Here is a 13,278-nt window from a genome sequence, read left to right on the forward strand (position 1 = left end):
CTTATCAATCAAATGAACTATAGTAACGCCTGCTCTCCGGACAGCAGGGTGTGGCCACAAGGCTCTGCTAGTTGCTGCCAGGAATTGACCCTCCCCTACCTCCCAGACCCTCTGCACATCCTCCCCTGGCAATCTCCCCTTGAATCCTCATTCCAGCTCTGAGGATGAGATACTATTTCCCCTGTTTTCTAGAAGAACCTGAGGATCGGAAAGGTTCAATAACTTGACTAAGGCTCTGCAGGCGTCAGTGGCCCTTAACCACTGCACCTTCTTGGGAAGTATTTAGTTAAGTAGAAGCAGTGTGCCAAGCCTCAGAGGTGCTTAGTGGGGAGGGTGGCTCTGACCTTTCAAAAGGACCCAGAATCCCCATGAATGGGCAGGTATGCAGCCAGACGTGTGTCTGTCCCTGCCCTGGGTGGCGGACCCCAGAGGCGACCTCTGCTGCCAGCTTCTGCTCCTGCTGGGGCCCAGGCTGGCTCTGTGTTGCCATGTCCCCACTGTCCCCACGGCGGGCAGTGTACACGTGTGACAGTAGATCCCCTCTCACTCCTGCCTTTCTCTCCAGGTGGACCAGTCTGGTCTGGGCTTACCTTCAAGGGACTATTACCTGAACAAAACTGAAAATGAGAAGGTGAGTGTGCTTCAGACAGAGTGGCTCTCAGCCCACACCCCACGACGTGTTACCCCCATGGTGTCCCCTCAGTGTCCACACCTGTGTGGGTCTTTGAGGCTGGAGTTGCATAGAGGTGACACTTACCTGACGGGTTGTAGGTGGTCCCTGGCAGAGGAGGCTGGCTGTTTCACATTCAGGCATCACGGGCATAATCGGCAGGTATCCTTTGTCCCCACTCTAGAGCGAGACAGCAGTAATGGCCATGCCATGTGTGGCTGCCAGGCCTCTGGTCCTCCCAGTAACCCTGCAGGTATAGCATATCTCTGAACTTCATTCACCGCATCTGCCACATGGGTATTATTTTTACCTTGCCTTTTACAGAGGAGAGAGCAAGGCTCAGAGACTCTAAGTGACCCACTCAAGGTCCATCCCACAGTGGTGAGGCTGAGATTCACTTCCAGACCCGCTAACTCTGAAACCCACACCTTGTCTGAGGTTCATCGTCTCTCTGTGCATTATCCCGCCCATCTGTACTGAGTAGCCACCTGCTAAGTGCCTGATGTTGGGGGGGATAGTGGTGACTAAGGCAGGCATGGTCCCCACTCCACAGGGCTTAGAGTCTGGCAGGGGAGGCAAATGTTAATTAACTAACCAGTTAGAGGCATAGTGACAAATTGTGATAGCTCGAGGGTGAACTGAGGACGTTGAACACAGATCTGCAGACACGGTAGAGAAGGGCAGTGCAGAAAAAATGTGTCTAAGAACTGGTCTGCTGGTAGCTTATATGTGACGAGCATTCAAGAGGGAGTGTGGCCCGGGAGCACAGGGACCCACCGCCGGGGTCCTGTGGGTTTTGTCCTGAATGCCCTGAGCAGCCATGGAAGCAGCGCAGGGCCAGAACCATCCCTGCAGTGGGTTGGCAGTGGTTTCCTGTGTGGGACTGGCTCTGTTCTGCCCACTACCCTTGTCCAGTGGGTGGTGGCACCCACTTACAGAGTGGGTGCCATCCTGCAGGTGCTGACAGGATACCTGAACTACATGGTCCAACTGGGCAAGCTGCTGGGTGGAGGGGATGAGGACGCCATCCGGCCCCAGATGCAGCAGATCCTGGACTTTGAGACGGCACTGGCCAACATCACCATCCCCCAGGAGAAGCGCCGAGACGAGGAGCTCATCTACCACAAAGTGACAGCTGCTGAGCTGCAGGTAATGTGAGCTCCGGTTGACATGGGGCCTGGGACAGGCACAGGGCTTTGGGACAGGGTGCTGGGCTGAGGAGGTTGTTATACCCACTTCATCAGATCCTCAGAACAACCCTATGAAGCAGGGATGATTATTGCCCCAATTCGCAGATAGAAAAACTGAGGCTCAAAGAGATTAAATTTCCTGCCGAGGGCCACACAGCCTTTCTGTATCAGCATTGACCTCAGGAGGCTCTATGGTCATGATGACAGTCCCACACCCTGATTGGGCATTTCCAATCTCAAGCCCCGGTCACATGGAGTCTGGTTTTCAGCAAACAATAGACCTGAGGAGTGGGTTCTGTAGCCACTTCTCCCTTTTCCAAGCCAGGAAGTGAAGTGACATGTTCAAGGCTCTGAGGCTCCTGAAGTATCAGGGAAGCTGAACATTGGACTCAGCTTCACTCGCTCATGGGATCTCTGCTCTTGACCATGACCCCTGGCAGCCTCCTGGTGTAATGGGGTTGCTCCCTGTCACTGGGTTCAACCCATCTGCAGAGTCAGTGGCCCCTCTGCCAAAGGCTGCTCCCTGGTGATTCCTTGGGACTTGCAGGTGGGGAGTTGAACCAATGGCCTGCCAGTTCCATCTTCTCAGTCCACTGTGTGCTGGGGTCTGGTCTTATCCCAGGTCCTCAGTGGCTTCGGCCAATCTTCCTGTTTCCTGCCATTGCCTAGAATGCTTGGTGAGGCCTGCTTCCCCACTGGGGAGGACGGCAGGGCTCCTTGTGTTCCGCTTGTGTTGGGGTTCCACCAAGATGTCTCCTCCCTCCTCTGCCTTGACCAGCCAGGTCCTGCCTATCCACTTGAGTTGGCTCATTTCCTCTCCTTTCAGGATGAACACCTAGGTCCTTGTCCATTTTTTTCCCCTCTGTTCCTCCCTCTGACAAGTATATATGGGGCCACCCTCGCGGCCTTGCTCTGGAGGTTCTTCCAGGTGAGGGAGGAACGCCAACGTGGAAACAATCCCAAACCCATTGTTGAATGCTTTGGGCAAAAGAAGGATGGCACGAGGACAGGGATAGGGCAGGGGAGTCTGGTGAGTGGGTGAGCAGTAGCCAGGCCGGCCAGGTGTCCCAGGTAGAGGTGCAGCCCAGGCAAAGCTGAGGGTGAGGGCAAGAGAGGCTCTTCTGGGTGCCAGCTGCCCGATAGGTCCCCAATAGTTGGCATCAGGGTGAGTGGTGCTGCGTGGGTTGTTACGGAGATCAGCAGACTGCATTGGCTACCATCTGGCACTGTTTTTCTGCTCTGAGGCCCGGAGGTCAAAGGAGATGCTGTTTGTACAGTGCAATTTGTCTTGTTCCAGCTGCCCACTTCTCAATGCAAGAAGGGCACTAGCAGCCTCCCAGCCCCCCACAGTGGCCATGATGCCAGCTGACTACCCCAAGAGTGGCAGAGAAGACGCAATAGCCCTGAGCACATCCACCCCAACGTGGCTTCCAGGTTCTACCCCGGGGTGGCCTGGGGCACATTACATTTGCTCTTTTCTTCCTCCTTCCCCATTTCAGAGCTGCCAGGGCTGGGGGATATAGGGGAGGACTTTAGCAGAGGGACGAGCCCTGGGCTTGGGGTCAGAAGACTGGTCTGGTCCAGCCGCACTATAAGCCGTGTGACCCTGGGCAAGTCACAGGATCCCCTCCTTGCGCCTTGACTTCCTCCCTTATAAAATGGGGGCTTTGCTCACTCATGCACACCTGCTGTCTTCCAGAATGCAGAGACAAATGAGAGGCAGCCCCTGTCCCCATAAGGTGTGGTTCTTTAGCCACAGAGTTCTGTGAGAACAAGTTGAAAACTATGAAGTGTCTCCCAGAGGTACAGGGCATATGTACATATAAAAACATTATGTCTAGCATATAAAGATTGAGTCCTGGATCCGTGAAGCCTAGCATCCTCAAAAAGAATCTCTACTTGGGATTTCAATTTATAAACTGACATGCACAATTCAAATGTATTATAGTAAAAGCAGTGACGCCAGCCCACGTCTCCAGCACTTAACCAATTTGATTCATTCCAGCCTTGGACAGAGAATATCTTGCTATTACCTGGTATCTGGAAATTTGGTTATTTTCCTGTACCCTAAGTGACTCTGGGGAAGTTGCAGCAGCCTTCACAGTATGGTTCCAGGCTAGCCTCACCATAGTACAGAGTGGTTCCAGGCTAGCCCCTAGCAGAGTCCGAATTCAGACCCGTGAATCAAACATCCTTCTATTGCTTCTCTCGAGGGGCCTGAGGACCTTCTCATTCCTTTCTTCCTTCCACATCAGAAGTTGTTTGGTAATGAGTCCTATTCTCTGCTCTAAATTCTCCAGCTGAGATAAAGTCTGATAGCATCTTTCTTTTCTCTTATTCGCAAGCCTACTTGAGCTGGTTGGTTGGAGACCAGCAGTACTCTTTGGCTGCAGGTCTGGAAAATAGAACCGACTGGTGGGCCCCAGAGGATTTGAATCACAAGTGGAATGTCCTCATCAGTTAAAACAGCCATCTCCATGGAGACCGTTCTAGACGCATACATGTCTAAGTTAGGCGTTCACTAAAGCAAGATTGAAAATGTGAAAATTCTGGTATTCAACACACACCTCGTCTGGGTTATGGGAATTTACCTGCACAGAACACCTGCTCTCCCTAAAGAAACAGGCTTGTGTTAAGTACACAGGGATATGTCACCACCTGATGGCTGTACCCTAATTAGAATATTCCAGTTGCCTGCAGTTTCTGAAGCTCTCGTTAATTGTATAAACAGTGACATTTTGTAAACTTGATGAGTTTCCCAGGCATCTTTGCCAGCAGGTCATGCAGGCAGATGTCTCTAAGTGTTGAGCCCCATCTGACCATCTCACCTGGACACTCCCAGTTTGACAGCCACAGAAGCGTTATGGAGAAGCCCCAGAGGTTACCGACCCTAGGGGCTCCTGCCAGGAAGAGAGAACAAATGGACCAGCTAGGGAGAGAAGCATCTCAGGATTGATGAGCAAGCTATCCCCACGAGGTACAGAGCAGCCGACCGTGGGTGGTAGGAGCAGGAAAATTGTCCTCGTTTCAGAGCAAGGCCACAGAAATGGCTCGAGGCCCCAGACCTGGTTCATGGTGGGGACTCTGATCCATGTCTTCTCACTCTGAGACTCATTCAGGTCATCTTGTTGCCGGGCAGGCCAGGATGTGTGAGAGCACACGGGGCACAGCTCTTCCCAACTACGTGGGTGGTTTGAGTAGGTCATGGTGCAAATATGGAACCTGCACCCGGCCCCCCAAAAGCCAGCAGGCCACTACCTGTGGGAGCTGCCCTCCTCTGCCCTTTGAGGTCTTGTTCCCCAGCAGCTGAGCTACCCTTTGAAACCGGAGAGACAAGTGAGCCTGGATTTTATTTTATTTTTTTTTTAATTTTTATTTATTTATGATAGTCACAGAGAGAGAGAGAGAGAGAGGCAGAGACACAGGCAGAGGGAGAAGCAGGCTCCATGCACCGGGAGCCCGATGTGGGATTCGATCCCGGGTCTCCAGGATCGCGCCCTGGGCCAAAGGCAGGCGCTAAACCGCTGCGCCACCAGCCTGGATTTTAGATGTGTATAGTCACTGGTTAACTATGTGACCTAAGGAAGGTCACCTTAGCTCATCTGCAAAGTCAGCATCTACTAAGTGGAGGGTTTTATGATTGCTCTCTCACTGAGGGCATCATAAGTATTTACCAACAGGTTACAAGATCATCAGATATTATGGTTTGATTTTACACTATTGATCGATCTTACCACATGAAGGCCATTTGTAATGCATCTCTTACTTCCTTTGTCTTTTTCAAGAGAATAGAGAACAGAATCTGGAATCGCTCAAGCCCAGACCCACGCTTGGGAGACCTTGAGAATGATTACAATAGCTAATATCGATTGAGGATTGAGTGGTTGTTACATACCAGGTATCATTCTAAGTGACTGACGCACAGAAGCATTTTTGCTGTTTATTTTTTTATTTTTTATTTTTTTTATTCATGAGAGACGACACAGAGAGAGAAGCAGAGACCCAGGCAGAGGGAGAAGCAGGCTCCATGCAGGGAGCCCGATGTGGGACTTGATCCCTTGATCTCCAGGATCACGCCCTGGGCTGAAGGCGTCACTAAACCGCTGAGCCACCCGGGCTGCCCCACTTTTGCTGTTTAAACCAGTATATGTATAGTGCTGGAAAACACTGCATTCTGGAAAAATCACAGGATAAAAAAATTAACTAAAAATAACAAGACATATGGGAAAAATAGAACTTAGAGCCAGTCGCCTGCAGTTTCTGAAGCTCTCATTAATTGTATAAACGATTACAATTAGATTCAAAAGTTGTGCAACTTTAAGGACTTTATGCTGAGTGAAATAAGCCACTCACAAAAAGACAAGTACTGTATGGTTCCACTTATATGAGGTAGCTAGACCCATCAAATTCAGAGAGACAAAAAGGAGAATAATGGTTACTGGGAGCTCGGGGGATAGAGCTGGAGGGATTATTGTTTAATAGGTATAAAGTTTCTGTTTTGCAAGACGAAATCTGGAGATGGATGGTGGTGATGGTTGCACAACATTGTGAACATCCTTAATGCCACTGAACTTGGCACTTAAACATGGTTAAGATGGTACATTGTATGTCTGTGTGTTTTACAACAATTAAACCCAAAAGTTGTGCAAGTTTGTAATCAAAGCAATAATTGGAACCTGGAGAAGAGAGCTCAGTGTGAGTGGAGAGGCTGCCTGGTGAGAAGTGGAAAATCTGGCTGTGGACATAGCGACCCTGCAGATGGACCAGCCCTGGGCGGTGGGGCCACCATTAGGTGAGCCAAGAGCAAGCTGGCCGTTCGTAGTGGCCAGTTATTCCAAGCCGGCCAGGGCCTCTTTGGGGAGGAAGCTCCGGTACAGATGCTCATTTTAAAATATCTTAAAATAGAGCTGACCAGGGACACCTAGCTGGCTCAGTCAGTCAAGCGTCCAACTCTTGGTTTCAGCTCAGGTCATGATCTCAGGGTCATGACATTGAGCCCCACATTGGGCTTCCCGCTCAGCGCAGAGTCTGCTTAGGATTCTCTCTCTACTCCTTTCTCTGCCCCTCCTCCCAATAAATAAATAAGTAAATAAATAAATAAAGTAAGTAAATAGAATCTTATTTTTAAAAATGGAGCTGACCAGCCCAGCTTCCTGTGCATCAGCTGAGCTAAGGGCCTTACCTCCTTTGCTGAAGTTGTCCTTCTGAGTTGCTTTCTCCATGCCTGAGAAAAATCACCTATGGACCAAAGCGCTTACCCTTGATACCACTATCATTCTTGAGTTTACCGGTCGTATAGACTAATCCCATAGAAGCTAATTGGTATTACAGAAGCACGTGTTGAGTAGAACAGACAGTTCTTTTATGATGAGGAGACCACTTTTCAGATGAGACCCCGAAGGATGGAGAGATTCATCCATTAACTCAAGGTTACACAGCTAGCAAGTAAGAGAGATGGAATATGAGCCCGGGCAGTTTGGCTCTGGATGCTACACAGTTTTCCATTACAGGCCTGTCTGGGCTCAGTCTTATCGTCAATAAAATGGGGATTATGGTCCCTACCACGTAGGCCTGTCCTGAGGTCCAACAGAGAGAAGTCCTGTGAGTCATGTGCAGGGGCACCTGGCATGGGGGGGCTTGACGCTCTCCCCGTGTCCCCTTTGTTCCATCCCATCTCCACTGCAAGTTGAAGTCAGAATTCTGTCTACAGCATCTCTGATGGAAGCCAGCCAGCCTCGGCTTGACGTCTGCCCAGTGCACTGCCCAGGCCTGGTTCTTTGGAGGCCCAGTGCCACCTACTTGAGAAAAGCTCCCTGGAGGCCCTGACGCGAAGCAGACCAGCTGGAGTCACGCTGTCTCTTCCCTTCCAGGCCTTGGCACCTGCCATCGACTGGCTGCCCTTTCTCAATACCATCTTCTACCCTGTGGAGATCAATGAGTCTGAGCCTATCGTTGTCTACGACAAGGAGTACCTAGGGCAGGTCTCCACCCTCATCAACAACACTGACAAATGGTAAGGGACGGCCAGCGGCCTGGCACCTGCCCTTGGGGTCACACACAGCCCTATCCTTCTTGGGCCAGACAGGGTGAGGGCAGCCGGGGACAGAGTGACTAGGGAGAGTGGGCCCTGGGAGAGGCAGCTGGTTCGGATCCCAGACCCTCCGTTCCCAGAGCTGTAGCCTTGGGCAAGTTTATCCCCCTTTGTCAGGCTCATGCTATCTGTCCTAAGGTGGGGATGGAAATCTACCTACCATGTAGGGATATGAGAACACAGTGAGAGAATGACAGGGAATGGAGCTCAGTAAATGTTGTAGGTGTTATATATGATTTTTTAAATAATTCTAAAGATTTGCTGGGGAGGTTTTTAAAAACTACAAAAAAAAATTAAGATTACCCAGACACTACTGTTGATGCTGTGGGAAGCATATGTGTGTGTTTGTAAAGAGAGAAAGTGTGTTTGTGTGGGGGGTTCTAATACATGGTTCCTTTCGCCCCCATCATTGTGACCACATGTGTAATCTGCTTTTCCCTCAACTTTCATCATAACATTTTCCCCGTGTTATCCGCACTCCCTGTGGACCTCATTCTGTGTAGCTATGCAGTAGTCCATCAAGTGTACATATGATTATTTACTCCTTCCCCTATTGTCAGACATTTATTTTTTTAAAGATTTTATTTATTTATTCATGAGAGATACACACACACACACACACATACACACACACAGAGGCAGAGACAGAGGCAGAGGGAGAAGCAGGCTCCATGCAGGGAGCCCGATGTGGGACTCGACCCCAGGTCTCCAGGATCACACCCCGGGCTGAAGGCGGCGCTAAACCGCTGAGCCATCAGCGGGGCTGCCCTATTGTCAGACATTTAGTTGGTTCCACTTCGAGGCTAGTTCACAACAGTGAACGTCTCTTGGTGCTAGGTGACTTCTTTGCAAGGGTGACAACAGCCACAGTGATTCCCTGTGCCCTGACGGAGAGGGCAGTGAGCTCTCTTCCTTGGAGACCTTGGCGTGGTGGCCAGAGCTCCCTTTCCTGCCCCTCCTATTCTTAGGCCCCCTTTCCCATCTCTGGCCTTCTGGCAGGGACATCTCCAGGCTGTGGAAATGGCAGCCTCCTCCCTGCTCCAGCCCAGTAGCACACACCATCCAGGGGGAGTCTCCCTGCGGCTGCTCCGGCTTCCAGACAAAAGGCAGCTATGCGGACAAATGTTTATTGAGGTCTTGTGGCATACAAGTCACTGCACTAGGCACCAAGGGGTTTTCAAAGAAGACCCAGGCTCCACCTTGAAAAGCTAACATTCCAGGGATGCCTGGGTGGCTTAGTGGTTGACTGTTTGCCTTTGACTCAGATCATGATCCCGGGGTTTTGGGGGTTTGGGGATCGAGTCCCCTTATCAGGCTCCCTATGGGGAGCCTGCTTCTCCCTCTGCCTATGTCTCTGCCTCTCTGTGTGCATGTCTCATGAATAAATAAATTGAAAAGAAAAGAAAAGCTGACATTCCCTGTGCTTAGTGAGCAGTAACCCACCAAACTGGGGCAGGTAAGGGGGGGGGGGAGAGCCTGCCATCCGAAGGCCAGGTATGAATGCCCCCTAAAGGTCAGTGGGGGAAGTGCTGTGATGCTCCCAGCTTGGGGTGCTCCTGAGTTGTCTCACCTCCTCTTGCCCCAGCCTGCTAAACAACTACATGATCTGGAACCTGGTGCGGAAGACAAGTTCCTTCCTTGATCAGCGCTTTCAGGATGCCGATGAGAAGTTCATGGAAGTCATGTATGGGACCAAGAAGGTGAGCCTGTTACTGCACATTCCCGTTCACATGCTGAGCACCTACTGTGAGCCTGGCCCTGGGTTGGAGGCTTTTGCAACCTTGGTGTCCCCACAGGGCCCTGGAAACTTGTAAGGGAGGTAGAGGGTAGGCAAAGAATCTGATCCAGGACTGGATCCAATCTAGTTGGGGGGTGGACAGAAACTTCCAGAAGGAGATGATTACACTGGGTCTCTAATGAGTAAAGAGGAGTCTTGGTTACCTGGCTGGCTCAGTAGGAAGAGCATGCGACTCTTGATCATGAGTTCGAGCCCCAAGATGGTTGCAGAGATTACTTCAATTTTAAAAACTTAAAAAAAAAAAGAGGAATCTTAGAGATTTACCTTCTTTACAGCAAAAGATGGCTTCTGTTTTCTCCCAATTGCTTCTCAATGGTAACGATTATAAATAATTTCCTGTAACTCCTGTGATCTTGTAACTGAAACTTTCCTGTTACTCCTATTCCCGTGAGGTAGGTGTGATCATCATCCCTGTTTTATACAGGGGACCCCCAGTAATATTGCTCCTTCCTCATAAACACAAAACAGTCAGTATAGCACCTGGACCACACAGGTGTTCACTGCTATTACCTTCCTAGGCCCCAGAACAGGTGGATTCCACCTACCTTCAAATGCCCCCATCATGCCCCCTGAGGGTCTGTTCTTCCAGGGTTCCCAGACCCCTCATTCCCCTCCCGCAGGACTCCACCCCAGACAGGAAGCTCCCTGGCCACTTCCACTTTTTCTCCAGAGGTGGCGGTCCCCCTCTCATTCATGCAGCCAATAGACAGGACATGAGTCCCATGTGGGAACACTGAGACAAGTAAGGTGGGGTCTGTGCCCCAAGAGCCCACATCTGCCATAAGAGGCCCTCCTATGTGCTGATGGGCACAGCATGTCTGGGCCCAGGGAAATGTCCCAGCTAAAGAGCAGTAGAGGCCAGGGTGCTGAGCCCACCCAGCACACTCAGCAACCTCCCGCCCTAGGACAGCAGCTAGCAAGACCCTGGGGGACAAGCAGAGCTGGCTCTAGCCTGCCCCTGCCCCCGTGGCCCTTCCCAGAGTTCAGTGGAATGGACAAAGCCAGATAAGGGCTGGAAGAGAATGACAGGATATGGACTCCTCCCTCCAGTCCTGGAGTTCATCCTGGAAAGAGTTCTCCTTTTCTTTCCTATCCTGATGTACACCCACCTGTGGCAGGAAGGGGACTAAAGGAGAGGGTGGCTGGGGATAAGAGCCTTCTGAGGGCATCACGGGGCCTCAGCCATGAGAGTCACCTGGCCCTGCGGAGAAGGACCAGGGGAAGAGTTGGCTGTCCTGCTCAGTTGACCTGCCTTCCTGCTCCACATGCACCTACCTTGGGCCAGCCCTGGGTGAGCCCATGTCACAGACATGACAAGGCATGGACTCTGTCCCCTGGAGCATTTAGCCGCCCAGGGGACTTTAAACGGGAAAAGTTTGACTAGGACCCAGGATGATAGTTACAGAGACACCTCTGTGGAGCATGCACCTGCATCATTGCTCACCCACCTGAGTGCAGAGGGAGAAACAGGCTCCAGGCAGGGAAGGGCTTCCCAGGGCACCCAGCAAGAAGGCAGCCAAGCTCATATTCAGACCCAGCTCTGGATGACCATGACTTCTTGGCTCTTTCAGCCACTCAATGATGATAATAACAATAATAATAATAAAAGATATTATTATTCGCTGTCTGCCTTTTATAGGCATTATGTCACCAAGTTCCTATAACAGCTCTACGTTAGGAGCTATTATCATCAGCCCATTTTATAGATGAAGAAACCTAGGCTCTGTGAGGGGAAGGGACTTGTTCATAGTCACACAGCTCATAAATGGGGAATGTGTTCTCAATCCCAGCACATCTGATTCCACAGCCACACCTGAGCCCTGCCCCACTCAGCCTGTGCTCTGCAGGAGCCAGAAGTGAAAATTGAGCTTCCTGGTGGTTGCCAGGGACTGGGGACAGGGAGGGGGGGCATGAGGAGTTGTTAAATGCATATGGAGGTTCACATTTGCAAGATGAAAAGTTCTGGAGATTGGTTGCACAGCAGTGAGAATTTGCCTAACATCACTGACTCATACACTTAAAAGAGTTAGAATGGTGGTAAATCTTACGTGTATTTTACCATGATAGGTAGGTAGACAGACAGACAGATAGAGCAAGCAAGCGAGCTTCCCTGGGCCAGGCTCAGAGTGCGGGGTGCTGCTCTAACCAGTGGGATGCTAAGAGCTGGCAGGGAGGCCTTGGCAGAAGCAAGGGCAATTGGGAGACCCCAGAGGTGGCAGGCTGTGGGCAGGGTCACCGTATGCCCCGTGCATGGTGTAAGGAAACAGCACAGAACTTTGGGTCAGAAGATCTGTGTTTGAAATGCTTCTTCTAACCACACAACCTCGGGCAAATCACTCCATTGGAGCAGAGGGCTCAGTCTTCCCAGATGTAAAAAATCAGTAACTCATCCTTGGCCTGGTGACCAGGGGGCTGTCTGGGAATTACATAAAGGGATTCCCCCCAAAGTCTATCCTAAAGGCTAAAGCACCCACCGCCATGTTCTTTATCTGCAAAAAGCAGCACAGGGGGTACCTGCCTCGTGGGGTTATCATGACGATCATATGGGCTAGGGCCACACCTAGTAAACACTCAGCAAGCATGTACTGCTGCAGCCTTGCTGTTTTGGGGTGTCTTTCTCTCTCACTGGGTGCTTTCGATTGAGCCCCTTGAGGGCAAGGCCCATGGCGGATTTGTCTCTAGGTTCCAAGCACATAGCCATAGTCAGGGTGCAGAGGAACTGTCCAGAAGACGCAGGGTATATGAAAGAATGAAAGAAAGAAAGAAAGAGAGAGAGAGAGAGAGAGAGAGAGAGAGAGAGAAAGAAAGAAGAAAGAAAGAAAGAAAGAAAGAAAGAAAGAAAGAAAGAAAGAAAGAAAGAAAGAATGAGTGGGCTCATGCAAAAGCTCTCCTGAGAAGGCAGGAAGACTCAGCTTCTGACTCAGCCATCAGGGCCTAGACCCCACGGAGCCCATGAGTTCGAGGTCCCCTGGTCCTGACCTTCTGCGTGGGCAGCCTCAGCCGGGTGTGGGCGCAGCCTGTGTCCAGCTGTAGGTGGGCAGGTTGTGGGAAGGCATCTAAATGGACACATGGGTGGGGAAAGCTTGAAAGAACTTGGGCCTCCAAACAGAAGGAAGGCCAAGATGCCCCTTTACGTCCTTCCCTTAGTCCTGCTTTCACGGAAGACATTTCTTTAGCTGAGGTATAATTTACACACATAAAATGTGCAGTATACACTAAGTACTCAGTCCAGTGAGTTTGGACAAAGGAAATGGCCCACAAAACCCACACCCCACTCAAGGTAGAGACACTCCTGTCACCGGTCCCTCCAGCATCCTGGGAGCAGAAGGTTCCCTGAAGCCCCTCGCCCAACGGTCCCACAGGTGGGTGTGGATGGGCATGGGGGGATTGTACCCCCCCTCGTGTGCTCTTTTGTGTCTGGCTTCTTGTGCTCAGCTCACAGCTGTGAAATTCAACCATGTTGTGTATATCAGTAGTTCACTCCTTCTTGTTGCCAAGTAGTATGCTGTTGTATAAAAATACCACATTT

At 50.8% G+C, this 13,278-nt stretch overlaps 1 protein-coding gene across 3 annotated transcripts in view; it reads left to right on the plus strand.

The window, feature by feature from the left end:
* ECE1 (endothelin converting enzyme 1) overlaps positions 1–13,278 on the plus strand; it is a 115,400-nt gene that overhangs the window by 85,497 nt on the left and 16,625 nt on the right. For all 3 annotated transcript variants that reach the window (XM_077899253.1, XM_077899251.1, XM_077899252.1), the window contains 4 exons: positions 566–631; positions 1,628–1,819; positions 7,731–7,873; positions 9,537–9,651. In XM_077899253.1, the coding sequence (XP_077755379.1) occupies positions 566–631; positions 1,628–1,819; positions 7,731–7,873; positions 9,537–9,651 (516 nt within the window). The remainder of the gene's footprint in view (positions 1–565; positions 632–1,627; positions 1,820–7,730; positions 7,874–9,536; positions 9,652–13,278) is intronic.

The sequence above is a fragment of the Canis aureus genome, chromosome 5 (genome assembly GCF_053574225.1).
Source record: "Canis aureus isolate CA01 chromosome 5, VMU_Caureus_v.1.0, whole genome shotgun sequence".
In the NCBI taxonomy this organism is placed as follows: domain Eukaryota; kingdom Metazoa; phylum Chordata; class Mammalia; order Carnivora; family Canidae; genus Canis; species Canis aureus.